Source organism: Populus alba, chromosome 3 (genome assembly GCF_005239225.2).
Source record: "Populus alba chromosome 3, ASM523922v2, whole genome shotgun sequence".
NCBI lineage: Eukaryota > Viridiplantae > Streptophyta > Magnoliopsida > Malpighiales > Salicaceae > Populus > Populus alba.
This window is the reverse complement of record NC_133286.1, coordinates 16808905-16836616: the sequence shown is the minus strand read 5'-3', so window position 1 is coordinate 16836616 and position 27712 is coordinate 16808905. Positions and strand designations below refer to the sequence as shown.

Here is a 27712-nt window from a genome sequence, read left to right as displayed (position 1 = left end):
AAGCAACCTATTGGCTTGGAAATGTTTGGGTCTTCCACCGAACTCCTTGAAAGAAACAAACTAGGCTTTTAATATATGAGAACCCTCCGCATGAAAGGGATATATGAAATCAAATATAGTCATTTCAGTCACCCTGGCAGTGTATAAATCTAAAGAAGTGGATCTCTATAACTCGAAGGAAAATTTCTTAGAATCCAGTCAACTTCTCTGAACCAAAATTCTACAGCTTCGTTTGCCTAGTAATCTAATAATTGTGCTCAAAATTTTTCCATATTTACAAAGACAGCCTAATCATAACTCCCCAGTGCTCTCACAGGAGCTCCCAAGATTGGCATTTGCATCATGAACTGAGAGCCTGATTATATTACTGCTTGATGATCTTGAAACATCCATGCACTCCAGCAAGTCAGCATCACAAGCTATCAGAACCCACTCATGATCATCATCCAGATACTTGATGTCAAAAGTACCCACCTCCAACTTCAGCCTCTTGGCCACTTCCTCTTTCAACTCCACAATCCCAGAACTCAGAGAAATTCGAAACCTTATTACGTCTTCCCTGTATGTTGCCTTTATGGTTACACTCTTCATTTCTTGGCTGGTTGTCGCCTGAGGAATTGCATGCAAAGGAGCAGCAAACATTTGTGTGGGAAGCATATTGAAACATGGAGGATCTGTCCAACTAGATTCTGGAACTCGTTCATCCACAATAGCATCTGCCACAGCAGGACAAAGGTTTCTCAAATCTTTTGAGCTCCCCGCATCCTCTATTAGCATCCCACGAAACGGTTCCTGGGCTTCTGTTGCAACAAGAGCATCAGGTATTGAGTATGCAGTTGACAGATTTTGTTCCTTGGTTTGTTGAAGAGCCAGCTCAGGTGATACCCCAGCTTTAATACATCGCTCATGGACAGGAGAAACAGATGGGTCCTTTACAGGTGCACTTTCATTTTCTGGGCTACCTTGGCATGAGCCATGAGAAGTAGGAGTCCCTGCACTCCCATCCCTTGAGCCACTCCTTTTTTGGGATCTGTTTGAGCCTCGACCTAACTCTGGTGAAAACCTGTTTTGCACATTTAGTTTCTCTCGACTCAATATTCTATATCCTAGCAATTGATCTTCAAAACCAGCCTGCCCATCACTTCCTGGTTTTCTACAGGTAGGTGATCCATTCCTGTTGCCATGATATTCAGGGGGTTTAGAGTTTGGTGAGTTCTGTTGATTGCTACCATTCAAATTGGAAGGCCAAGAGATGGTGCCATCAGCAACACGAAGTGGACTTGTAGTAAGAGTAAGAGGAGTTAAATCAAATGCTCCTTCAGTGCCTTGGACTGATTCAATTACCCCCTTTAGCTTAGACAGGGAACGATTAACCTTGTTGATCTTGCGAGATGGCCAGCGGGAGATCCCATGCTGCCTGCAAATGCGCTTCATCGTAGTAGGGCAAACTGTAAAGTGTGACACAAGAAATTGTCTAAGAAAAATCCATTTATAACATCCTATATCACAACATTAAACAGCATTTATAAAGAAAGAAATCAGCATCTTTGCAATGACAAGAGAAAATTGCAAGCAACAATTTTTAAGTGTGTAATCATACCACCAAGTCTCTTTGCAGCATCTTTCAGACTTCCAGCAAAATATTGTTGGAGAACCTCTAGACTAATTGTTTTCTCTGCCTTTCCACGTTTCCTCTCTGTTGGCTTTTTTGTCTCTTTCTTCTCTGGATGAGATGGAGGAGTTTGTTTTCTGTCAGCTTGAACAGCACTGCCTCCATTTTGTATGACATCCAAGTCAAACATTAAATTGTTCTTTTCTGAATCAATTTGCCCAATGTGTCCTTCATTTGGCAACATATTATCACCAGGGGGAGATTTTGTAGGTTGGGGTATCTGAATGCATTCAAGTCTCCCATTAGCAGTGGCTTCAATCATCTCTACAAATCCTTCATCTTCAAGGTCCATCCCTGAAGCAACCTTAAGACTCTGGAAATCCTGCTTCATTGTTGCCAATATGGAGCCTAAAAATGTCTTCTGTTCGTGACTGTCTGTGATGCTAGGGGGCAGAAAAAATTCAAGAATATAATCATCATCTCCAGTATAACTGCTCCGCAAGAAGATTGCAAAACAGCTGGTTAATCCAAACATCCGTGCATAATGTACTAGAGGATACTCAGTCTTGCAGAACTGGGTGATATCTGGGCAGAAGCATGAGTTCTGGGACAAAAACGCCCTCCCAGCAACACCCTGACCCTTTTGTAAGTGATGCTCAAGACAGGCCTCCCGAAAACCCCACATGTGAGCATCCACTACATAGAATGCCACATCAGTAGTGGACATACAGACTTGGCCATTGCAATTGCCATCAAAGCTGGTACAACTCTTCTTCAGACCACCACCATACGTCAAGACACTACGATGTATGCATGGAACCCATGTCTGAGCCAAGGGCAATTTATGAGTTTCACACACCATTGTCAATATCTCCAAGATTTCAGACAGTGCATTTTGGCGACCTTCATTACAAATCTGGTTTAAAAGCAGTGCCAAGTATACGTCTGTGAGAATAGAGGATCAAGAAATGAAAGAAGAGCACAAGTTTTATCTGGTTGTTCTCCCAACAATACCAGATTTCACATAAAATATATCATTACAGCTCACCTGTATGCTTGGAGGATCCAATATCTCTGAACTTTTTAAATTTACTGCCTGCAGAATAACTGAAATTATGTGACTGGGGAATCTCAATATGTATTATTTGCCAATTATATATCCAAGTTTTCCAAAGGAAATCCAACTAAAAATTAAAGGATAGCACCAAGCTCAATTAGGAAAGGAAATAACATGTGATTAAAGTGCATATCGAGGGGAGATGAAACCCAACCTCAAGTGCCTTGCACACTTTATCAACCTCAGGTGCATAGTTGATCTTCTGTGAATTCATAATAAGTTCAAGAACACCAACACAAGACTGTCCAGAAGGTTCAAAGACCGGCAAAGCCAATGTTCCTCGGACATTGTAGCGCAGAGCATGATCAAGCCGTGAATACTCCTTGCTGGAGTAATACTGAACATTTGGAGTCCATTCTGGAGACTTTTGTCTGAAAACACGGCCAGGAAGCCCAAGTTCTCTGTCACTCTCGCCGTCCACAGAGAACATATACATGAGAGAGACCATCCTATACTGATGAAGTCCATTACTATGAGGGTCCAGAACAAAGGGTTGCCCTGAAGTTGTCAATACATGTTGACCCCCATTCTTCACAGGTGCCCAAACCTGAGCTAGAACATGTTGTTCAGTTGATTCTTTGAAATATCTTAGGGCCTGTGTCATTCTCTCTTTAATCATACAATAACCATCTGGGTTGTCAATAGGCATCAATCCCAAAAATGGAGAAGGAAGTTTACTGTTATCATCATTTTCCCCTTGGCTTTCGGTTATCAAATTTGGATTACCTGCATTTAGCAAATTTCCAAGTTGGAAAAGAAAAAAGAAACAAATGATCACCATCCAGAGAGTGCTTAATGAGTTGTAGTGCTATATAGAGAAGATAAACTACCAAAAACTAAATGATGCAGTTAACTGGTGCAAGAGCAAGAGCAACCTACTTGCCGTTTAGGAACACAGCCCAAATAGTGTTTCACAAAAATTTTAAATTTATTTTTGCTTAAAATTAATCTTTTCATATTATAAGATCGTTTTGATGTAATGATGTTAAAAATAATTTTTTAAAAAAAAACAAAACATTATTTTAATGTATTTCAAAGCAAAAAACACATTAAAAAACCGCTACCACAATACCGAAAGCTACTTTAGACTAGCAAAATCCTCAGTACGATCACAAACTTTGAAGGATAGAAATTTTGTCAAGAAGATAGTGAAAAGAACACTAAACTTGAATTAAGTCTCCAAATTGAAGACAGTACTGAATTTGGGTATTAACTAATATTATCCATTTGAGGGAAGACAAAATTAAGGCCATCAAAACAGAAACAAATTAATGGCATCACTTTTTCGTTCTTCTTAGTTTTTGGCTTTCTCGTCTTCCAAAACACTGGAGATCATGTTTATGTTTCATTTCTATTGCTTTAAGTGTTGGCTTTTGTAGAATCATGTTCCCAGAGTTCCAATTTCTGTGATAGAGATTGCCTTGAGAAAATTCTAATCAAATTCAAACACCAATGAGTTTTCAATACCTCAATACAGTCAGCAAAACAAAATAAATACTACATGATCAAATCAAAAAAGCTCAAATTAACCAATCACAAGCGCCAAACATGACCAAAAGAAAGGCAATAAAACTTCAAAACAGAAAAGAAAACCCAATATCAACTCTCTCTCTCTCTCTCTCTCTCCACACATTCACCACCACACACACAGTCACAAACTTTTCAATCTGAGAAAGTAAGAGGAAAAAGTCAAATCATTTCTAGCACAAAACCCAACAAAAGAAAGCAAAAATTACAACTTTTTCACATCTTCTCAGCCAAAGAAAGCAACTGTAGCATTTAATACTCTTCATTCATTCACGTACAAAACACCAAAGTTCAAGCAAAAAAAAACAGGAAAGAAAAGAAAATTAAGCAAAACACGTGACTAACATGTGACTAAGATAGGATAATCAGACAAGCGGCAGGAGGCAGCAGCAGCGAGAGCAGGGGAAGCCTGACCAGAAGCAGTAGCAGCAAGTCTATCATCAACGGCATCAGAGAAAGCCCAAAGAGGAGAACAAGGCTGTTCAGTAGAAGTAGAAATAAGAAAAGGAGACATGGGGTTTGAGGAAATAAAAGAGATCTGATCTAAAGGCCAAGAGTTAGCGAGATCAAGATCCAACTCCATTGACTTCATTCCTTCTGGCTCACCTCCACCTCCTCCTACTCCTCGACCTTCTATTGGTTTTTGCATTTTTGTTTTGTTTCGTTTCTTAAGATTGTGAGTAGATTATATTCAAAGAAACAATGCTTTTACCATGTCTTTGTTGTTGTGTCATGGGAAGATATGTTATGGATGATGATGTATTTTCCTTTTTTTTCGTCGGGGGGAGAGAGAGAGAAAGTAAGTGGGGTCAAAAGACGATTTTTTTTTTGCAGGATAATGTTTGTGTGTGTGATTCCATGGAATCCATCAATTGTGCTTCGTGCTAGTTGCTTAGGAAATGGAAGATAATATATATGGAACGACGATTCTCTAATTCACCCTACTAACCACACCAAAACCATCCAAGTCGCCGCATTCGTATCCATTTGACCCTATCAGCTATGGTTAATTGAATTAATTAAAATGATTTCTGCATAAGTTTCTAATTTTGTTGTATTTTGAACGTGGTACGCATAATTTCATCTTTCATTATTATTATTTATATAAATTAATTTTATTTTCACTATAAAATAATTTTTTTGTGGTAAAAGATAAACTTTACAATAAAAAATATATTTGTATTAGATAAAAATCTTGGCTTTTGATAACAATCTTATCTTTATTTTATTTTTACCGGACAATTATCTTATTATTTTATATAATTTCATTACTATAAGTGTTTGCCAATAATAAAGGAGGTCAAATTAGTACTCCAATATATTTTTTTTGCAAGTGGTTTTTGGTTGATTTAATTAAATACATATGTGAGCTTCTCAAATTATAATTATTATTTTTTATCAAATAAAATGTTAAAAAAACATGCATTCTCATTTTTCTAATAACAAAATTACAACCCATAACAAGGTGTAAATTAACAATTTATTTAATTAGATATGTGTATAGTATTTATAATTTTTTTTCTTAAATAATTAAGAACACAACGATTTTCTTTCTTTTTTTTTTACTAAAAAAGTAATAATAGCGTGGATTATATGAGTAGTTCATATCTATTTTTTGTACTTTATCTCCCTCCATTCACGTAAAACTTAAAACATTTTTTTATGAGTATTTAAGGTTGTGTTTACTTGTGTAAAGTTTTCTCTTTTTTCAAATGTTTTTAACAAAACATAAAATTAAAGATAATGTGTTACTAATTTAGAACAAAATTAGTATAGTTTTTTTGTTTTGTATTTTCTAATTTTGTTTTTCTAAAAAATTTAAAAACATCAAAATGACTGTTTTTCAAATGCTTCACCATAAAAATAAGAGTTTTATTTGGTTTAGCTTCTAACATTTTATGATTATTTCTTTTAACATTTTTAATTTAAGTACTTCAGTAAGGGTCTTGTTTTCTACTTTAAATATTTTGTATTTAATAAAATTATTTTCTCAATTTTTCATAGAAAAATCAATTTTAGAATAAATAAGAAAACTAGAGAAGGAAGCAAAAATAAAATAAAATGAAAGTAAATACAACCCAAATATTTTGTTTAGCTATATATCATGTAATGGAGGAGGGCTACCCTTATATAATGTGTATTCCGAAGTCTAAGAAACATTCCAAAAAAAAAAAAAAGGTTAAGAATATAATATTTAATCCTGATTTGTTTTATAAATAACATGAAGGGAGTTTATAATTAGGTATTCTGCAAGAAAAATAAATACCTTTCTGTAGCAAATACAAGAAAAATATTACAAAAATATGTTGGGTGTTCCGAAGTTTTTGAGTAGAGCAATAAGAAATCCCGAACTAAAATTATAGCAAGCTGTTTATTTGGATTGAGTCGATGGAAACGAGTTGCATGGACATGATGGGGCCGCCATTAACGATCTTATCAAGTTCCAGCCTTGGAAGCCTCAGAGCTTCAAATGATGGATAGGAGCCAAGCAGACAGGCTAGATGCGTATCTAATTAATATCTCTCGAGGTTTTTTTTTTTTTTTTTCCTTTTCCTCTTCTTCCCCTACCATCCATTCATGGATTGATTTCTGTCTCTTTTTTTTCTTAATTTCTTTCTCTCCCATGGATCTCTCTTGTAATTATATTAAAAATATTTTTTATTTTTTAAAAAATATTTTTTATATTAATATATTAAAAACAACTTAAAAATATATATATAAAAATATTTTTAAAATTCATGCGGGTGCCAGACGAGTCCCGACACTCAAGTAGCTTGAAAAACATCTCAATCACTGAACGTAAACGTATCCCTTTTGAAATTTGATTCTGCAGGGCTGTACGGCTGTATGGCTGTTGCCCTTCGATAATATGATGGGCGGACGTGTGGTTCTCGCAGAGAAGGTTCTTCAATTTCCACGTGGGGGTTTCCACACCAATCAATTCTGCATGTAGCATTTCGAGATAGCCACCTATGTTTTTTCTACATGAGATGACACGAGCAAGGTGTTTACTGGCCCGGCCCGGCGAGGCCCACCTCCCTCCCTCCCTCCCCCGGTAATCTCAGCCAAGAAAGTTAAACCCTAATTATAAAGAAGATCATGAAGACATTATCATTCACAAGTAGCAATCATGAAGGTCCATAAAGCCAGCACGTTTACGGCATCTAATTGGTCAAAAAGAGGCGAGTTAATATTAGCCTGTACTTAATCATCAAGGATGATTAACGTAGGAGAGAAAAAGAAGACAAAAAGCATTGTGTGGTATTGATGCGTTTCTTCTGTGTGTAAATGACAGCAAATTTACAAAACTTCAGTGGGCAAATGTTGAGCCCACCACTCCCACTTGCATCTGTTTGTTTGCATATTTTTCTGGTCTGGAGACAATGACAGTATGAACAAGCCCTTAATTTGGAGTGCCTGAGGACAATAAATGAGGAAGAAAAGTACATGAAAGTGGAACACATTCTCAATTCCTCCAGCACCAATGCAAAAAAAAAAAAAAAAAAAAAAGTATAAAACAGGAGATAATCCCTTTTCCCTTTCGAAAAGTCTTTTGTTTGTGGTCTCATTTTGGATTAAAGGAAGGGAAAATCTCCCATAAATTTAAGATAAAATGATAATTCTCTTCTTAAACATATGTAATTAATATTTTGTTGTACAATATATATCAAATACACGTCCACAAAACTTTGCAGTTTCCCCACTCATGATTTTATTTCTCTTCTCAAAAAGCACCATTATCGATTGTTGTCAACAAGATGCTTTAATTTTTGAAAGAATGATGACCACCGCCCAAGGAATCTATCCACGAGATGGAATCTAAATTCCTTGGCGAGCGAAGGGCGGTGGATTTTGTGTTCCATATCTCCTTGAAAGGTCTTTTTTTTTTATCCTTTCAAACGAGTTAATTTTATTATTCGAAATCTAAATTTTTTACTTCATAACTGGCTGAAAGTTGAGCCCGAGCCCTTGCGTTACATGCATTCTACTAGACAATTTATTAAGTTGACCTAGAAATTGAGAAGAAGAAAGAGAGGAAAAAAAAAAAAAAAAGTTATTGTAGCTGAATTTGTCTCCGACGCCCTGTTATCTTAGAAGATTGCTCCTCTACTAAGATAAATCTAATGATATCAAAAAATACCACTATAAAAGGTTAGACACGTTGCCACAAGTTAGCAAATTCATCCATAATAATTTTAAATTTAATCATTATTAATTTAACTATTTCAAGAATTGAGAATTTTCAAATAAAATATATAAAAAAAACTCATTTTCTTAATATGATTTGAATTTAAAAATTATTTTTAATATTAAAATGTTATTGGGAGGTTAAAATGATTATTTTAGTGTGTTTTTTAGTTGATTTTAATACAATTTATTTTGATTTGCTTTCTATAAAGTTATTGTGGTTTCATGATCTTGATTGCAAGTTTTGCGGGTTAATTAAGTTGACTCGAGTTTTTTTTTAATTGAATAATTTTTTTTTAGCTTCATCATTTTAACATTGAGTTGATTGAGAATTAGATTTTATATTTTTTTAATTTTTTTTTTATGGAGTTATCTTAGTCTCTTGACTCAAGTTTGACAAATTAATCCAAGTTGACTCAAATAATTTTTTTGTCCTTTATTTTTTTTCAATTTAATCTTTTAACATTATGCTGATTGAAAATTGAGTTTTATTTTTTTTTTTCTTTCTATGGGGTTATCACAATTTTATGAATCGAGTCACAAGTTATATCAGTTGACTTGAGTTTTTTTTTTTGTTTTTTTAGTTGATTACCTTTTAATTTTATCATTTAATATTAGATTGATTGATAATTATGCTTCATAATTCGTTTTGATTTGTGTTTTTATAAGGTTTTTCTGGTTTCATGACCTGAGTTACGGGTTTGATCGGCCGACTCAGGTGGTTTTTTTTTTTTTTAATATTTCATCTTTTTACATTGAGCTGTTTGAGAATTGAGCTTTATAATTTGTTTTGATCTGTTTGGTTATCCCGGTCTCATGATTTAGGTTTAACAAGTTAATCCAGATTAAATTAGTTTATTTTTTTAGTTGAATCTTATTTTTAATTTTATGATTTAACATTTGGTTAATTGTGAATTTGGTTTAATATTTTTTTTATAGGGTTATCAAGGTCTCATGATTTAGATAGCAGATTTAACAGGTTAACCCGAATTGATCCAAGTCGATCTAATATATTATTATTTTAATATTTAAAAATTGATATCGTCTTGATTTTTTTAGTTAAATTATATTTTTATTGATTGTATATATTTCTTTAAACCTACCAAGTCAACGAGGTTTATTAAGTTAATTTTTATATAGTTTAATTTATTTTTTCTCTACTAAAAAGTACATTAACAATATTTGTATCTTTTTTTACATAAAAAAAAATAATTAATCTGACTCACAAGCAATAAAATATGTTGAAAACCTATTGATAATTACAGGAAGTATTTGATGTCATCTGTATTCCGATACTCGAGGGTCAACAAGCAACATGGTATACACACCATTATAAAAATAATTTAGCTAAAAGCTGGCTAAATGGTCTAGGCTAGTTAGGCTCCCCATCTAAACTAATTAATAGAATATGAAGAATCCTCTAGAAAGCTGCTCAACAATTAAAGAAAGTGATAGTATTATATAACATCTAAAATATATTCCAATAACCTCGTTCTAGTACTTTTAGAGGGTCAACATATTTTGATGGCAAATTCACGGGATTATATTGTGCTTTCATTGTAATTGGATAGAGCTTTTAGTAACATTGCCTGAAAGCCTCATGGTTCTCAGGATGGCCGAAGATTAGCCATGGCATTGACAGATATCATTTACTCGCACTGAAAGTAAGTGAGATGAGCTGCTTATGGGCTGGAAAGGACATAATCTAAGTCTTTAATGGCCTAAACTATCTGCAGAGGAGTAATTTTGTGCTCGAAGAATCCTTCCCAGGCTCTCTGTTTCTCTTCATATTCGTGAAGAGACAGACTTCGTTTATTTTTGGTCAAGTGGCAAGCAAAATAAGCAGATCAACATAACAGGGGAGACGTGGAAAAAGATAATAGAAGTCAATCACGAGGAAGATGACCAAATCAAATCAAACCCACAAGGGGTTACATGGATATGTCATATTTTAGAAACGGAATGCATATAACTTCATGTGTATCAACAAGAAGTATTCTTGAACAAATAGCAAATATAGTAAAAGCTTTCAGAAATTGACTTTGGTAAGATCTCAATATCAACTAGGGGAATCACCTCCCTTGTACCGCGTGTGGAAATACATTCACATTTAAGACTGAGATGCTAGTAGTCTTGAACTGAACAATGCTACACTTCTGTGTTCTGCTTTAAAAGTAACACAATACAATCGCTACAATACAACTACTGCTTTCTCCTTTAGAACATGCCCCTCTCAAGATTATCTTGCAACTTGGACGTGTAAACTCAGAATCTCCCGAAGAGAAATGCAATGAAGCTATTACTTGCCTCAAGCAAAGACGACGGGAAAAAAGCCTACAATAATTGTCCCATACATGACAAGTGGAAAACCTTCTTGAATTCGATGTGGTCTTGGATGCACTCAACAGGATCATTCATCAACAGCGACAAGGTAGGGCTCCATAGATGTAAAAAAAAAAAAAAAAAAAGGTTAATTGTTAGTCTGTCTAGATGCCATTTGCTAATTAGCGTCTTGATTTTTGTTGGGGAGGGTATCCAGTCCCCGTTCCTGGAGGGTCTTTCCTTCTCAATTGATGCTGCTGATGGGGCTGGGCAACACCGCGTGGCATAGGGATGTTACCAGGATTCATTCCACCACCCATCCCTGCCTGAGATGCGAGATTATAAGCCGCCATGCCCTGAGCTTGCATTCTCTGCAGGCCCACAGGCATTGGTCGTGGTGCAGATCTGTTGTTAACTCCATGAGCACCTGGTATGCCTCCAGAAACTGTATTTCCAGATGATACTGGCTGTGGAGGTTGAAGGCTAGTCGTTCCTTCAAAATCTGTATTTGTATCTACTGGACGTGTAGGATAATTGATGACTTTCTCTCCAGGTTGAGAGGGTACCAGGGCATTCCGTCCAGGGAGAGGTTCGCTTCGAAAATAATCGTGCTCTAGAGCTTGTGCAGCAGTTATACGCTTTTGAGGATCATATTCTAGCATCTTAGAAAGAAGGTCAAATGGAGCACCTTTTGGAGAGAGAGGTACAACACTATGTAGGCCAGTATTCTCATACTTGTGCTCTTGGATACGGTGCACATCATTCTGCCAATGTGGAAGGCTTGCAAGTGTTGGCCATTTTTCCAGTGTAGGATGGCCTAGGACCTTAAATATCTTGTCAAGTTGATCAAGCTGGAAAGGATTTGATGTTGATTTGGCTTCTGCCCCTTGAAAAAGTGGCTTCAAAGTCAGAAGTTCAGCAAAAATGCATCCAACAGCCCACATGTCAATAGCACTTGTGTAGTGCTTAGCCCCAAGAAGCAACTCAGGTGCACGATACCAAATGGTTACCACAACACCATTATCAAACAATGTCTTCAAGGGAGCTTGATATATCCTTGCAAGTCCAAAATCAGCAATTTTGACAACCCCATGTTCCTCTCCCTCACCCATAACTAAGATATTTGATGGCTTTAGATCTCTATGTATGATCCAGTTACTGTGCAGATAGTTCAGTCCATTGAGTAACTGCCAGAGCAATGATTTAACAGTGTATTGGTTGATCAAATTGTTACCCTTGTCTCTGTGATGCCTGATGATTTCATAAAGGTCATGTTCAGCATAATCAAAAGCCAGATACAGTGACATATCAGTATGATTAATGTGCACATTCACAAGCTTCACAACATTCTCATGAGTAATTTCCCTGAGCAGCATGATTTCACGGATGGCAGTGGGAGAGACACCATCACCATCCTTGGACTGCTTGAATTTCTTGATGGCAATGGACTTTCCACGATTTGCAGGAGACTTGGTTTTTGCAAGGAACACAAGACCATAAGTTCCTTCACCAATCTTGCCAATAAGATTGTACTGTTGCAGCCACTCTGGCTTCTCATTGTTGCTGCTGCTTCTATTATTGCCATCTCCCATGGTTGCTAAACAGCTTTGGTTGTCTGTCCTTACAAATTAGGTTGCCACATTGGCACTGAGGTTGAAAATCAAAGGGCACCAGTCTCCTGCAACAGCTTATAGTGTCAGGTTCCCTGAGGTTAAAGGCAAGGGCTTACTGTCATGGAATTATTGAGAAGGTAAGAAAAAGAAACTGAAATCTTTGGAAATATGAATAGATGATATATTGAAAATGTTTCACAATTTCTGTACAGCTCCATGTTCAGAAGCATAATGATTACTTCAATAAGAGATTTCTGGAAATAACATTTCAAAACGATATGGCATCTGCAAGGTGTTCGAATCTCAGTGAAACCTCTCCCTATCCAACAACTACTTGGAACACTATGTTCACAAACCCCAGCATCTCATTTCAATCTTATGAATTAAAGTAAGATACAACAAGATGACAGAAGAAATAACGTTATCCTTTTAACAAAACAGCACAAGCAAAAATCTTGAAGACAACATAATAACACATGCTCTCACCAGGTAATGTAAATATATACAAATCTTCCATTTCTACTATAAACACCAATATCCAAAACAGAAAAACAACCAAACAATAATCAACAAAGGCATTGAAACACCTAAGATCATCAACAACAGAGATTTTCAGGGTTTCAGTTACAGCATCAAAGCGCTGCCAGAAGCATGCAAACTTCTTTTCCATAGAAATGGCTTAAATTTCAAAGTAACTTTGCACATTTTTTCCAGTGACTGAATGAGCATGTGAATTGTATCGTATTAAACCACATGCTCCACCGCTTCCGCGCCCCGTCAATTCCTTTGAGTTTCATGCTAAACATATAATGCATGCATTATTTGCCATTCAAAATTCCCACTAATTTGAATCTTCGTAACAGGCAAGACCAGCCTGCTTTAAAGTCTTCAATTTAACAATAACAGACTCTTCCAGGAAAAAAAATCTAATCGTTAAAACCGAATCCATTAAAGAAACTAACTTTTCAGTTCCTAACTAGTTATAATACTCAGAAGAACATAAAAAAAGCACTCTCTCAATAGCTAAAAACACAAAAATTGAATCCCACAAACCAAGCCCAGAACTCAGCCAATATTGAATGGTCAACAAAAAGCTAAAAATCAACATAAATGAGAGAAAAAAAAAACTAGTTGAGCAAATCAACAAAAAAAATCCAAAAAACTCACCTATCGAGCTGAAAATGGATCAAGTCAAGAACTTTACTACCGCTCAATAAAACCCAGATCTTTATTGCGGCCTCAAAGCGTCAAAAAAGGCAGCACGTTTTTGCTATTGAAACACAAACTGAGCGCATAAATCAATATGCCATGTCCTATGTTTTGAGTTGGGATTTTTTTTATATACAGGGAGCTCAGGTGTAGTTCGGGCTAGCTGATTTGGAACGCAAGGTACTGTTTGAAAAGGAAAATAAATAACCAATTGTTTTTTTAGGGGAAAAAATAAGTATTGCACATGTTTCATCACTGTATTCATCTCTCTTTTTTTTTTTCTTTTATTCTCAAGACATTATATATAATATAGGAATATTATTTAATTTCTAACACATTAGAAGAAGGTGTTGGGTATTTTTTAATATCATGAAATTTATTCACTGATTAATGAAAATATTATATTTATGCTTAATAAAATATATTAAAAAATATATAAACTAATAAATCATAAAAAAATATTATGAATGCTACTTAAAGATTTAAATTAAAGATTTAAAGCAGAAAGTTAAATCATTCTAGTAAGAATCAAAAGATAAATGCATGCATGTTCAAATATTTTACCTTGATCATTATTTTTAGTTTATACATTTTTTTATTTATCTTTGAGGTTTATTGTGGTCATTAAGTATATATGAATTTCGTTCTTAATATAAACACAGCATGTAAATACAATGGATTCATCTAAAATTAAAGAAAAAGAATTGAAGATAAATTATAATAATCCCTTAGTATTATGAAATTATAAAAATCATAAAAGACTAATCACAATTTAAAAAAAATAGTTAAACCAAATTGTAAACCCTCATAAAAATTTTAATTTTTTAGTTTTATCTTTTAATGTTAGATTGGGGATTGAGTTGTATAATTTATTTTGATTTGCTTTCGATAAGGTTTTCTCAATCTTATGATATTGATCACAAGTTTTGCGGATTAATCTAGTTAACTCAAGATTTTTTTGGGTTCTTTTTTATAATTGATTTTTTTTTAGTTTCATCAATATTTTTGGTTGATTGAAAATCAAGCTTCATAATTTATTTTAGTTTACTTTCTATGAGGTTATCTTGGTCATATAACTTGAGTTAAAGGTTTGATGGGTTAATCCAGGTTGACTCGAGTCTTTTTTTTTCTTTAATTTTTTCTTTTAACATTGGATTGATTAAAAATTAAGTTTCATAATTTCTTATTATTTATTTTCTATGTGGTTATCATAGTCTCGTGATATGGATTTAACATTTTAATTTGTATTGATTAAGGACTTTTTTTTAAAATTTTATTTTTTAATATTGGATTAATTAAAAATTAGGCTTCAATATGTTTTTTTTTTATTTGCTTTTATGAGATTATCAAGGTTTCATGACCCGAATTGTAAAATTTATATGTTAACCCGAGTTAATCCATTATGTTGTTTTATCAATATAAAAAAATATTATCTTGAAATTTTTTTTTATCAAATTATATATATTTTTTTAAAATATCTATGTTGTTTTTAAATTTATCAAGTCAATTATATTACTTGGAATCAGTCCTGCACAGTATAAACTCTTTTTCTCGTTCAAAATACATTAACAATGCCTTTATATTTATTAAAACATTTTTTTAAAAAAAGTGATTCTACCCACCGCGGGTAAATGATCTAATTTGGCTCTCTTAGGTAATTTATCCCAACCAAAAAAAGTAAAAAAAGCCAAGCTATACTCATTCTGTTGGTGATGATTATTAATCATATAAATAGCATCTAAATTATGAATAAGGGGGCATATATTGAAATCTCCAACTGAATCTTAAAACACAGAGAGAGTACAAATTATCAACCAGAAAGTAGAGATAGTCTCTCTGTTGTTTGAAGTTTCCTATCATGCACGATCTCCATTTGTTTTGCTGTTTCAAATCTCATCCAAATACATGTTTATACAGGGAGCCTTGCTTTCTAGACTAGCGCAGGCGGAGCAAGGCCTTAAACAGGCGTTTGCTCTTGCCAGAATATTGCTGATCACTATCTTTTGTCTTGTCTCTTTCCGAATACATGGACAACGAAACTGATCTCCGAGGCTCAGATGGATACTGAAATAAATGAAATTAATTAGTGAAAGAACAGTGTTTATTTCAGTTCCAGAATTCAGGTTTAAGCAGCAGCATTTTAACAAGTTAATTTCAAGTCATGACTATTCGTTGTGTATGATTTTGTTTTTGACAGCCCGTATTCTTTGTAATGGTTGCGCTTACCCTTCGTCGTGCATTAGTATAATTTGAAGATACTGGTCTCTTGAGAAGAGATCCAGAACGTATGAGCGGAGAGTGTTGCGGAGAGGATGATCTTCTTTCTGATTAAAACGGAGAGAAGAAATTATAAGAAAAAGTCATACTCTCCTGACCAGTCTCTGCTGTGTGTACTGCAACTTTGTCTAGATAAAAATAATAATAAAAAGAATTCATGCGCACAAACCAGGTTTGTTGTTGGTTGAAGTCCTTGTGATCGTAAATGCTCCTTGTCTTGAGTAGAATTGTGGAGAGTACTGTGATTTAGAATGCCTTTCTCTGCATTAAAATTATACCTTGAAATCCTATGTCGTGGCCAAACTGGGATGGCAAGATGAGCATAGTAATAACAAAATATCATCAAGTTTACCTCAAGGAAGAAGGAGCTCCTTTGATTGTTGCTTGAACAGCTTGGCACAACAATCACATAAAGAAATAATCAGTTTGAAAGAGGTTTTCTGGATCATAAAAGTCTGGTGTTTGATGATTTATTTCAAGCACATCAGGAGAGGAAGTAGCATACCATTTTTTAAATCAAGCAAGTTGTGTTCAGTACTAAAGCTTCTACTGTGATAATTTGATTTAGTATGGCTATGTGCATCCATGTTCTCCTCATCAACTGAACAGCAAATTTCAGTGTCACAAACATCTTGAAATATTGGAAATTTAGAGAAAATGCAAAAGGAGAATAGGAGAGGTAAAATATTTGCCTGGAAAAATGTAGCGCTTGTGGTGCTTTGGAGTTTTTATTGCCAATGACTGTTGTGAAAGGCCACCTTGGTTGATATATTCTTGGCATGCTTCCAGTCTCTGTGGCATGCCACAGAAAAAGGTCAGGTATCGAAGTCTTAGACAGTCTGACATGATTAAAATTCCTGTGTAGACAAGTGAATTGTCCCAGAAAGGCAAAATAATTTCATAATAAATGATTTCACAAGCATGTTGGGATAATGTTTCAGCACCGTCCCAAAAAAACCAGAAAATGAATCTTGTATTCAAGAATGTATGGTGAAGGGCTAAGAGAAGGGCGGAAGGGAGGATACCTGTTCGGTGCAAAAGAAACGAAGCTCCATTGCTGAAACTTCACCAATCTCTTGATCTAAAAATTTGTTAACTTTGTATGCTACAGAACCCAAGTGGTCAACAGTACTGACCAAGGCTTTGATGGCATAATCTTTCAAGGTCTCAACCACTCTGCGTTGAGACAAAGCCGGTGGCCGGGGGTAATTAGCATACCATGTCACAATCATGGCATTTACAAAGGGATTGTAAAACTGACTCACATTTGTTTTTGGTCCTCTTTGTAGTAAGCCAATTCAAAATAATCGGCTGCGGAGAATAGCTGCTTCCTAAGGTTCTTCAAGTCCTAATCAAAGAAAACAACTTCATTATCAAAATTAAGGTAATTTACTTCTACAATCATCTCTGAATTTCTAGTAACCGTTGGAGTTTTCTGTAGCTAAAGAAACGCAATCATGATCTGCAACATGGCTCCACTAATGAGAGGATTTTATAAGATCGAGTGTACCTTGAGAGTATCAGAAAAGAGCAAGCTCTGCTGCATGAAAAGTTCATCATGATTGGAAGGTTCTTGAGGACCATTTGCTGAAGAGGATGAGGTCTTGCTATTATCCATGACAATGAAACCTGGCTCTTTTTAGCTGCCAAATTAATCAAAAACCACTTCAACATTTAAGACATAGGTACCTCTAATTATTTCAAGAAAATACCACCACCATAGCACTACCTGCCCTCGACTCTTAAACAAGAGCGAAGTACACATATAGTTACAAAGATAGAAATTAAGTCACAAAAAACATATTTCCAGCTAATGATTACCTGGTACTCAAATGGAGAAACCAACAATTTAGAATCTGAGATTAAATGATCTCCTGGAATCTGTGCAAACAAAACTCTTCATCAACTGATGAACATAGCTTAGTTGAGTTGAGGACTATGATTCTGAAACTAAAGCAATCTGACTGAAAGCTTCAAAACTTTGTTTTCTACCACTTCTTTCCTGTTTGAGCTTGCAAACCAATTATCAGAGAACAGAAAGTGGACTAAAGAGATTCTAAAATCAGAAAACTTGAGATAAAACACACGACAAAGAACTGAAGCCGTGTCAGAGAATCCAAAACTCTCCATATTGATATTGCGAGTTAGGTATTGATCCCTGTCATCTTTAAAAAAGAAGACATTCACTGAATCCTACTGTTCCTACCAACACTAGTACTTAGCAGGTATAATCACAGAGGTAAGTTCAAGTTCTTTATGTTCTCTATCAGAAAGGAAAAAAACAGCTTCAAACATCGGGTTTTTTTCAAAAACATTATTGGAAAATAACAGAAAAGAGGACAGGATGGATAACATAAAACATAAACCACAAAGAGAACGAGACAGCGAGGTAACCTGGTCTTCCTTGTTGTTAATTAATCTGGAACTGGAAATTCAATCCCGAATCCACTCACTATTTCTGATGTGTACCCAGGCACTGAAAAACAATAAAAACGAAGTAAAGGGCATCACGCTATATAAAGTCTCTTGACTTCCTTTCAACTAAAAACAAAAGATGATTGGGAGATTATTGTTTTAGAAAAATATCAAATATTTATGTCGTGAGAGAAAAAAGAGGGAACGATTATTACTGGAAAGAAAAAATGATATATTTATCTGCTGTTAGCTTAGGTTATTATTATTATTATTTTTTGGCAGGAACAAGCCTCATGTCAACCATTTGGTTGTTTCAGTGTATTCAAACATCACTATAACTACCCCGTCCTTCCACTGGTTACTATCATAATTCATACATCAAAATTAAATTTCTTTTTTAATAAGATTCCTCCGATTTGGTTATGATTTTTTTAGCTCACAAGCCAGTAGGTCAATGGCACCTTATCAGGGAAATTATGAGCATAAATGGTTTTGGTGTATAGCGTGCAAATGCTCATGGCACTGGCTGTCTGTTTGAAATTAAGATTGAATTTATTTATTTTTATTTAAAATTAATTTTTTTAATATTTTTTATTGTTTTATATGTTGATATTAAAAATAAATTTTAAAAAATAAAAAATATATTTTAATGCATTTTTAAATAAAAAGAATATGAAAAACAACATTTGTTATATTATCAAATATCTTATTAGGCATAGAGTTATGACTCAAAAACAACCCTTTTGAGAGACTGATCAATGAATCTTAACCATAAAAATAAAAATCAGTGATATCTAACGAGTAACAAACTCACCAATAACGTTTAATCAGGAATTAACTTGGCACTTCTCTGTACATTTTTTGCATAGGTTTTCAGGGGGTATTTCTTCTCTCCTTGGCCGTCCTTTTCCATCCTCTTTTTTTATTATTATTATTTTTTAATTGGCAATCAATTAACTAGAGAAATAACACCATTATTTTATTCTAAATGTGCGCCTAGGTTAGTATTCTGCCTTGACTCAGTTATCGGCAAAGGGAAATAAGCATGTGCACCGACAGCCAGGAGATTTAGCAAGAAAACTTGGAATTCCCACTTGGACAAACACAGCAACAGTTATAAATATCAGTGATTTCTTTTTCCCTGAAGCAGCTGCAGTATTTCTTGAGTAGCTATCGGTTTCGTTAATGGATCATAATATTTCAACTCTTTGTTGCAGGATTTTGTTTAAATTGTGGAATTAGCTCAACTAACAGATTCGTTAATAGTAGTCATAGGTAAGATGTTGCATTCTTTGGTGAGTGGAGGAGTAATCTTTCAATCAGTTTAACTAAATTTCTTTTTCCTTCTATGAATACACGTTCTCAGATCAAATTTCAAGAAATTCCTCTCTTGTCGAGTCATAGAAACACCATTCGTATCTACCTGCATGAATACATTTCTAATTTTTTTTCAAAAAAAAAAAACCAACCTTTTTTGCAACCTCAGATTTGACCCGAAATGATAATACATGGAGTCAACCCATTTAACAAAGGCCGGCAAGAGTTATTAAGACATTGGCTTATCACCCATTTAGAGCGTAGTAGTTGAGGGCTCGTTATCTCAAGTTTGGACTGATATGACTGCCTTTTTTTTGTGACTGATCGTCACATTTCAACAGCTATTATTCGATCACTGTTGAGTTTTTTGGCCTGTTGCTTGGTTTAACGGCCAGCATCCACTTGCTGGAAGACAAAACTCCTGGTTTAGACCTTGGTGTTCCATCACAACGTTTAATCAGCCAAAATTAAGTTCAGGCACTAACGCCTATACAAACACGTTCGAGTGTAATTTTATTATGTACGACCAAGAGAAATGAGATCTCAAAATCGGGCCCTGCCTCGTCCAATTTATGACTTGTCTAAAAAGAAAAACAGTCTGATTGCACATCAGAGCTCACACACCGTAATGAGCTGTAACATGATGTTTTTTCCTTGAATACCAGGCGCCTGATTGCCGTGGGCGCAAGTTCAAGTGCGAATCACCCTAGTCGGGGCATATGGATTGGTCAATTAAGGCGTCAAAATCGCTACATCCCTGCCCCTTTTTCCTAGCTCTTCCGTAGCCCAGAAGTAAGGGAGGGGGTGTAAAGGTAAATTTCGATAGCAGCATGAAACAAAAGGATGTCGAATTGTGAAATTAAACGTAAAATATACTGGAGCATTACAAATCAAGCGAGCAAGAACTGCTCATCTGTAGACCGCTGGAGTGACCCAATTGAACTACAAAAGATGGCAAATGAAAGTTATATCCTCAAATGAAATGGTTCCAAGTTGAAGAACTGAAGTTTTGTCTGCGAAGACAGGTATAATCTGTTACACAATCCGCTCCAACTCTCTAGCATAACTCAATGTCTGGTTGATGAGTTGTAGTGATGGTATTTCCTTGCAGGGGGCAGATTCTTTTGCCTTCTGGAAGACTACAGAGCCATTCTTTATCTCCCACTCGGGATGCTCCTGCATTAAGCAACAGAGTATGTCATATTTATGTTAATCATGAAAGTAAATCTGAAAAAGGAAAATTAGGATGCCCAGAAAAGTCCGTTCTTGGTCTAGACTCCACCAAAGGAGTTGGAAAACAATATGAACACCTTAATCCAGTTTGTCAAATACCCCGAAGCATCCACCTCCCCTACAAACTGTTTCTTAACTGAGGAATCTTGTAACATCACTTGGTGAGCTAAAACAGAGGGCCGGTTACAAGCTCTGAAGTAGTGCTAAAGGAATTTCTTATCTAAGTTCGTATATTTTTTAAATCAATCTAAAAAATTAAATCATTCAAATCCAAAAGCTTGAACATAAGAAAAAAAAAATTCAGTGCAGAAGAAACCAGTACCTCCTTGATGTACTCCAAAAGTTCATTTTCAGAAGGAAAGAGCAACATTTGACAGGCATCGCTTATTGAAAGATAGTCATATGCCTTCTCACTGCATCCAGCAATTTCATCCCTGGAGGTGATACAGTAGAAATCAACTAATAAGAACATAGAAGGATAATGCATTGTGCTTCCTTTCATAAAGGATGATAGGATGAGCTGCAGCTTCTAACCAGGAATTCTGAAGACAGATTTTCAAAGTATAGTTGCAAGATGAGTTTTTAGTCTGCATAATGTGGTTAAAATGAACAAAAAATCCCTGTTTTCAAACTTGAACTATGTACGACCTAAAAAAAACAATGAGCCACAGTGCAAAACTACAGCATGGAAACTTGCAAAATATGGTTTGCATGCTACATCAAACCACAAAACTATTAGATAAATCAAATTGAAAGAAAGAAAGAAAAAAGAAGAAGAAGAAGAAGCACGATGGCAAAAACTTTATGGGAATGGAGCTTATTGTTAGGGGAAAAAAAACTATATTGATCGATTAAGATGTCACTTTTATAGAGGCATAACAAATAGAAATAATAATTAAAATTCCAGGCAAACAAACAAGTTTCCACTTGGTTATTACTACAGAGTATGGAGAAATTACCTCACAGTCTTCGCCAAGAGATCCATAAAATAATCATACGTCTTGTATGGCACGTTCTGTTTTGCAGATAACACGCGATTGTAAGCCCCTTCCATAAAGGACTGCTCCAACTCCACAGCATGCTTGATGCAAGCATTCTCCAAAGCAGTAGGGGAGAGCAATTCCAATTCAGTATGGAATTCAGCAATTCTATTTTGGACTAAGAGTCTCAGGAGGTTGAGACCCAAGATCATATACTCCTGAGGAGATTGGGCAAGACAGCTACTGCTCAATCAAAAAAACAAATCATAAAAATCAAGCTCTAACATTATACCACTCAACATTGGCAAATAAAGAAGAGATAACAGCAAATTCTTCCTTGTCTAGGCTACACATGTTCTTCTCTTCTATGATTTCTTTAGTTAAGACCTCAGTATTGTCTAATACATAAAAACCAGACAGATCAGTTAATAAAAAGCCAAAAGCTTAAAGAACCAAATGCACAACTAAAAAACAAACCAGATAATATTTTCAAATCTGAAATGAGAAAGTCATACAAAAGAGAAGTAAATCATGTTCACAGATAAAATGAAGCCTTTGAAACAAAACTCGAAACATCAAACAAGCTGTGTAGGAGAGCTTATTTGTTATGAGCCTTGTGCAACATAGTTCCATTCCTTGGTTTGCACTAGGTTGTACAAACTGACATATTAAGAATAGAGTCAATTATCCTATCACAGTAAGGATATCTATTTCTGATACCCTACATGTAACAATACTCCACATTGCCTACAGTCAAACAAACTAATTAATTTGTTGAAACTATGAGGTTCTGAATGTCTCATCAGACTCAGTAAGGAATTCAAGTCACCATTCTACCAAACTATGGAAACATAATTAAAAAAGCATGCAGTTTATGTCAGTTAATTTATAATAAAAACGCTACCCCAAATACAAAACTAAGCATGCACGCATGATTCCTTGAAAACTGAAACCAATCAAAAACTTACCTGGCATCGGTATAATAAGGCTTCAACTGAAAGAAATCCCTTTCAAAGGCCTCCTGATCCCCAATCTTCACACTCAAAAGAACAGCATGCTCAAATACATCCCCTGAAAAAGCATCCCCCACACTTAATAAATAAATAAATAAAAACCACGCGTCTAAAACACAATCTTATAACCTAAAATCAAAGATTATTAAACCCTAAACCCAGCATTACAATCCTGATATCCTCAACAAATAAAGAAAAAAAACCACAATCTTACTTGCTATTGTTAATTCTTCAACAGCATTAGATGTGTCTTCAAACAACGGCGGCAAGCTTCGAAATCCTGTCAACAAGACCTGCAGCAAAAAAAAATCAAAATTAATTGCAATTAACGCTAATTACTAGTCAATTCAACTGAAATAAAATCACTAAGAAAGAAAAACAAAAAAGAAATGAATTAAGCAGAGAATGAGTAACAATTGGGGTTTTGAGGTGTGAAGATTAATTGTTACCTTGAGCTGAGAGAGCAGATTCGTCGAAGTATTGAAATCTTCTCTTGTGCACGCCGCTTTGGATCGCTCCAATAGCTGGGATGCTTCTGTTAGCTTTGGATCCATCTCTCTCTCTCTCTCTCTCTCTCTCTCTCTCTACCTCTATCTGGATTTATATTTAAGGCTCGAGTTTTCTAGCTTCTACAGAAAGAAAAGAATTTTTTGTTTTGTTTTATAAGGGTTTAAAAGGAGTTTTTGTTCGGGTGATATCTTGACCAGATTGAGTCTAGCCCAGAGAAGTATGGGCTGGGCTGGGCTGGGCTGGGCTACAATGAATTACCATAAGTCAGCAAATACACATCTGTCAAAATCATTACAATTACAATTATAAAAAAGAAGTAATTGTTGATGTGAAACGGTGTTTATAAAGTGATAGAGATGAGATTATACACAGGACTGTTTTGAATACCGACAAATATTATTTTTTATTTAGAAATATATTAAAATAATATGTTTTTAATTATTAAAATTTATTTTAAATTTTAATATATTAAAATAATAGAAAACTATATAAAAAATAAATTTTAAAAGAAATTCAATATTTTAAAAAACTCTAAATCAATCACGCCAAACACCTCATAGAGAGAAAAATAGTGTGATTCGCATAATATAAGATGGTAGAGGAAATTTATTCTTAAATTGTGATAGTGTAATAGGATAAGAATCTTGAAATAAGGATAATTTAAATATATGGAAACTTCGTTTTAATTTTTTCACATACACTTGATCCCTAGATGAAGGGAGGAAAAGATTTATTTATAATAAGAATAAAACCGATGAATGCGAGTTGGGTTAGACTTATATTTGTATTATATCATATTCTGTCAAAAAAAAATTCATTTCTATTTTTTTATTTCACTCTTAGATTTTTATATTTAATTTTTTTACAATGATTTATCTTTGAGCTTACTAATTTGTTTTGTTTGACTTCATATAAGGTTCTTGATATGTTGAGAAAAAAAACCTAGTGATCGATTAATACTTGATTATTTTTTAAAAATATATATTTTATAAACATTTTTCTTTATATTCATTTGATCATTTCACAATAAATTGATTTGGTTTTGGGCTTGATAGTTTATTTTATTTGACTTTATATAGAGCTCTTAATATAATGAAAAATAAATTTGGCCCTAGGTAGATGTTAAATTAGACATAATAAAATTCAATGTTATGAATTTAAAATACTTGAAGTTTTATGAACCAAATTTGAAATTAAAACAATTGTCAAATCCTTTTTTTACCAAACCAAAGACTAAATTGAATGAATAACAAAAAAATAATTGCCATGGGTAACACAAGTGCCAACAACTTAGAAAAGGAAGTAGGGCTCCAATGGCACGTGAGATGATCACAAAGCTCTAAATGAGACTTTTCGCAGTACCGATTGAATTGTCATTATAAGGGCTTTCTTACTTGGTGGAGCATGAAGATGAAGGCCCACCCCTTGTGTGTGTGTGTATATCTTCTCGGTTCTTACACCTAACTCTATAATGTTTTTTTATGTTAAATTTTATTTTTATTTTTTTTATTGTTATTTTTAGCAACTCAGTTTCGCAAAATTGATTCTAGATGAATCATGAAATGGAATTTAAAATCATACACATGCTAGATAATACAAGCTGGATGAAATATCAAAAAAAAAAAAAAAAAAAAGAAGGAAAAGCAACATACAAGAAGAATACATTCCACCGAGAGTTGCATTAATAACTACCCATAATGTTTTTTTTTTCTATTGTTTTATTTTTCTGTCACCTATCTAATCCTTTCATATTAAATTGATTTGAAATTAAATTTCATTTTTTTGTTGGTTTTTTATGGGTTTTCACAATTTTAATAATTAGTTTCAATCTTGAGATACATTAAAAAATTAACTAGATATTATGAAACGACCTCTCGTTGTCTTCGTTTTATATCCAAGACGGTTCAAAAACCTCTTGATTTGATTATAGAAAGAAATTTCCAGCGACTGTTCTGGATTGCAGTCTCCATTCCCGTCTGGAAATTGAGTATTAACAAGATATATAAGCATCGCCGTCAGTGATCCTGTCTCCGAGAGCACTAATGTAAAACTACTTCCATACAGTATAGATGAAGCACAAAAGTTCTCTGGTTCAGACTCTCCCAATTACACACCAGTAACTAACAAAAGCAAATAGTGCTCAGACAGGATTCCGGCCGTCACCTGCCTGGTAATTTCCGGGGTCACTTTTCCGGGGGATTGCTAGGGATCACCTGGAAATATTTTTACAAGTAGAGAATCTGACTAGTAGGGCAGTTTGAGATCTTATCTGATACCCACTTTGTGTGACAGATGGCTGTCTTCATGATCCACTAACAACGGTGAGATCTTCTCAAATAAAGTTAAGAGCATGCACGCCCACATTGAGCTGCATCCTGGAAAGGATCGTAAAATAAATGTGAAATACAACGTATGCGTGTGTGTGCTGTAAGGAAGGTTAATTTCGAGTTTCAAGTCATCGGAAACAAGATATTTATTTATATTTAACCACTTGGAATTAACCTAAAGCAACAGATTTTTGACTTTTTGAAAATGGATCATGAACTTTGATCAACTTGGGGCCATTAGATAGCAATGTTTCGTAGAAGTTTAAGCTACTAATTAGATATTAAAACAATATTGATTGATAAGATCATATCTAATTGGGGCCATACAGGATATTTCAACCCAATATCGGACCCAATTATTCAAAGTATTTGGCAAATGATCTAGGACATTGCCATTCTTCAATTGGTTTTTGTTCAAATTGAAAATGCTATGGTGGAAGTAGTGGATAGCATGTGTTTCGCCACAAGTTCTATATATTTTATATATAAAAAAATTAGATATGCTGGTTTTTTTATTTTATTTTTCAATATAATGTTTTTAAGTGTAAATTAAAAAACTTATAAAATGATGTAATTAAATAAATTGATAATTATTTGTATAAATAAATAAATCATTAATGATAACTAAAAGCATAATTGGATAAATTGAGAAACAAATTTATATTAAAATTTTGATCTCGCAACATGGAATATTTACCCAGTTGTTTTTACTGAAGTTTTTCATTAAAATATTTTTTTTTATTATATCAAATGATAATAGAAACAGACACGAATATAAAAATAATTGAATAAAATAAAAGGAAAAAATATTATGCATACAAGGCTACACATATTATAAATATTATTTAAGAATAAATATTTTTTATTTTAAAAAATAAAGTTCATCTATATAAAATATTAAAAAAATTATAGATCAAGCATAATAATATGTTACAAAATTAAATACACACAAAATATTTTGTAAAAAAATATATTTAAAAATGGCTAAATAAGCAAAATAAAAAATCATAAGGGGGAGATATTAATTGAAACACAAACTAAAAAAATATTATAAAAAGACATATTATAAAAGATACCAAAAAATAATAATGACTAACGATGAAATTTTAAAAAAATAAGCCACAAAAAAGATATCGACCCGTTTTAATTTTTCAAACCTGTGACACAAGTCATTAGATCAAAAGCAACATAAATAGAAAAATTATGAAATCCAATCCCTAACAAATCAAAGTCTGAAGGAAAAAACTAGGAAAATAAATAAAAAATTACACAAAATTATCTAAAATACAAAAATTGTGATAAAAATAACAAGGGTGAAAATCCAAATAAAAAACAAATTAGAGGGCAACCAATTTTTTGAATGGAGGGTAATTGAAAAGAAAAATAATTTTGACAAAAAAAAATCAAAAGAATGAGGACTAATTGAAAAAATAATACATCATAAACTTTAATCAAGTGATGAAATTGAAAACCAATAACACTTTAACAAATGAGCTAAAAAAAATTAAAGATAAAAAAAATAAGAACCAAATTGAAAAAATTAATATATGAAAAATTGTAATGAAGGAGCAAATTGAAAACAAACATAAATTTTATAAAAGGGTCAAGAGAAAAAAAAACATCAAATTATTAAGGATTAAAATTGAAACATAAAAAATAAAGAAGACCAACAAGTACTTTTTAAGAGATGAGAGAGAAAATAAGAAGAAGAAAAAAATGGCAGCTGGCAACAAATTTTTCATCTACTGCTAACACGCGTTGCACTAGCAGGAAGTGGATGGGACAACGCTTCTAACAACATGATGAAAGGGCAGTTTTGGCAACCGATAGCCACCGCATGCATTCCCATACACTTTCTTGTGGACAACACACGCTTCGACAACCTTTTGGATTTAAAAATTAATGAATCAGTGTGAAAGATCAATATGCCCTCAAAGAATATAGAATTAACAAAGACACCCTTGTGAAAAGATGAAGATGTTCTTGGCCAACAATTTTTTTTATCCGATTCAAAGGGAAAAAATGTCTTTTAACTGTTTTTTAAAATGAAAA

The 27712-nt window shown here is 33.9% G+C and overlaps 5 protein-coding genes across 9 annotated transcripts; all 5 read right to left on the bottom strand.

The window, feature by feature from the left end:
* Positions 1-144: 144 nt before the first annotated feature.
* On the bottom strand, positions 145-5215 carry LOC118034402 (protein NLP6). The gene is made up of 5 exons (XM_035039685.2): positions 4602-5215; positions 2884-3455; positions 2661-2708; positions 1601-2528; positions 145-1448 (listed from the first exon to the last, which is right to left on the bottom strand). Exons 1-5 carry the CDS (start codon positions 4903-4905, stop codon positions 292-294), a joined length of 3009 nt encoding a protein of 1002 aa, XP_034895576.1. The 5' UTR covers positions 4906-5215; the 3' UTR covers positions 145-291.
* A 5111-nt stretch (positions 5216-10326) lies between these two features.
* On the bottom strand, positions 10327-13767 carry LOC118034384 (cyclin-dependent kinase E-1). 4 transcript variants are annotated; one of them, XM_035039677.2, is made up of 2 exons: positions 13547-13767; positions 10327-12494 (listed from the first exon to the last, which is right to left on the bottom strand). In XM_035039677.2, exon 2 carries the CDS (start codon positions 12356-12358, stop codon positions 10949-10951), a length of 1410 nt encoding a protein of 469 aa, XP_034895568.1. In that variant the 5' UTR covers positions 12359-12494; positions 13547-13767; the 3' UTR covers positions 10327-10948. The 4 variants fall into 4 exon arrangements, with proteins under 4 accessions (XP_034895568.1, XP_073263966.1, XP_034895559.1 ...); XM_073407865.1 differs by having other exon boundaries at positions 10327-12490; XM_035039668.2 differs by having other exon boundaries at positions 10327-12471.
* Positions 13768-15331: 1564 nt separating this feature from the next.
* Positions 15332-16467, bottom strand: LOC140954203 (protein ABIL2-like). The gene is made up of 5 exons (XM_073407966.1): positions 16371-16467; positions 16218-16257; positions 16035-16126; positions 15815-15912; positions 15332-15652 (listed from the first exon to the last, which is right to left on the bottom strand). The coding sequence occupies exons 1-5, from the start codon at positions 16450-16452 to the stop codon at positions 15524-15526; spliced, it is 441 nt and encodes a 146-aa protein (XP_073264067.1). The 5' UTR covers positions 16453-16467; the 3' UTR covers positions 15332-15523.
* An 8-nt stretch (positions 16468-16475) lies between these two features.
* On the bottom strand, positions 16476-18434 carry LOC118034349 (protein ABIL3). 2 transcript variants are annotated; one of them, XM_035039635.2, is made up of 6 exons: positions 18260-18434; positions 17687-17746; positions 17376-17508; positions 17131-17213; positions 16891-17041; positions 16476-16657 (listed from the first exon to the last, which is right to left on the bottom strand). In XM_035039635.2, exons 3-6 carry the CDS (start codon positions 17481-17483, stop codon positions 16514-16516), a joined length of 486 nt encoding a protein of 161 aa, XP_034895526.2. In that variant the 5' UTR covers positions 17484-17508; positions 17687-17746; positions 18260-18434; the 3' UTR covers positions 16476-16513. The 2 variants fall into 2 exon arrangements, with proteins under 2 accessions (XP_034895526.2, XP_034895510.2); XM_035039619.2 differs by having other exon boundaries at positions 17687-17867; positions 18260-18433.
* Positions 18435-20428: 1994 nt separating this feature from the next.
* Positions 20429-23468, bottom strand: LOC118034343 (26S proteasome non-ATPase regulatory subunit 8 homolog A). Its single transcript, XM_035039607.2, has 6 exons — positions 23273-23468; positions 23038-23116; positions 22779-22881; positions 21790-22053; positions 21153-21264; positions 20429-20773 (listed from the first exon to the last, which is right to left on the bottom strand). The coding sequence occupies exons 1-6, from the start codon at positions 23375-23377 to the stop codon at positions 20633-20635; spliced, it is 804 nt and encodes a 267-aa protein (XP_034895498.1). The 5' UTR covers positions 23378-23468; the 3' UTR covers positions 20429-20632.
* Between the last annotated feature and the right edge of the window lie 4244 nt (positions 23469-27712).

Coding starts and splice junctions, on each gene's coding strand:
- LOC118034402 (XM_035039685.2), bottom strand. CDS start 4,905: ATGCAAAAACCAATAGAAGGTCGAGGAGTAGGAGGAGGTGGAGGTGAG. Junction 2,709..2,883: donor AAGTGTGCAAGGCACTTGAG/GTTGGGTTTCAT, acceptor GTTATTCTGCAG/GCAGTAAATTTAAAAAGTTC. Junction 2,529..2,660: donor TGGATCCTCCAAGCATACAG/GTGAGCTGTAAT, acceptor CTTTTAAACCAG/ATTTGTAATGAAGGTCGCCA.
- LOC118034384 (XM_035039677.2), bottom strand. CDS start 12,358: ATGGGAGATGGCAATAATAGAAGCAGCAGCAACAATGAGAAGCCAGAG.
- LOC140954203 (XM_073407966.1), bottom strand. CDS start 16,452: ATGGATGCACATAGCCATACTAAATCAAATTATCACAGTAGAAGCTTT. Junction 16,127..16,217: donor GGAGCTCCTTCTTCCTTGAG/GTAAACTTGATG, acceptor ATTTTAATGCAG/AGAAAGGCATTCTAAATCAC. Junction 15,653..15,814: donor ATACTAATGCACGACGAAGG/GTAAGCGCAACC, acceptor CATTTATTTCAG/TATCCATCTGAGCCTCGGAG.
- LOC118034349 (XM_035039635.2), bottom strand. CDS start 17,483: ATGGATAATAGCAAGACCTCATCCTCTTCAGCAAATGGTCCTCAAGAA. Junction 17,214..17,375: donor TCTTTTCTGATACTCTCAAG/GTACACTCGATC, acceptor TTCTTTGATTAG/GACTTGAAGAACCTTAGGAA. Junction 16,658..16,890: donor GTTTCTTTTGCACCGAACAG/GTATCCTCCCTT, acceptor GGCATGCCACAG/AGACTGGAAGCATGCCAAGA.
- LOC118034343 (XM_035039607.2), bottom strand. CDS start 23,377: ATGGATCCAAAGCTAACAGAAGCATCCCAGCTATTGGAGCGATCCAAA. Junction 23,117..23,272: donor ATCTGCTCTCTCAGCTCAAG/GTAACAATTAAT, acceptor TTTTTGCTGCAG/GTCTTGTTGACAGGATTTCG. Junction 22,054..22,778: donor CCTTATTATACCGATGCCAG/GTAAGTTTTTGA, acceptor TTGATTGAGCAG/TAGCTGTCTTGCCCAATCTC.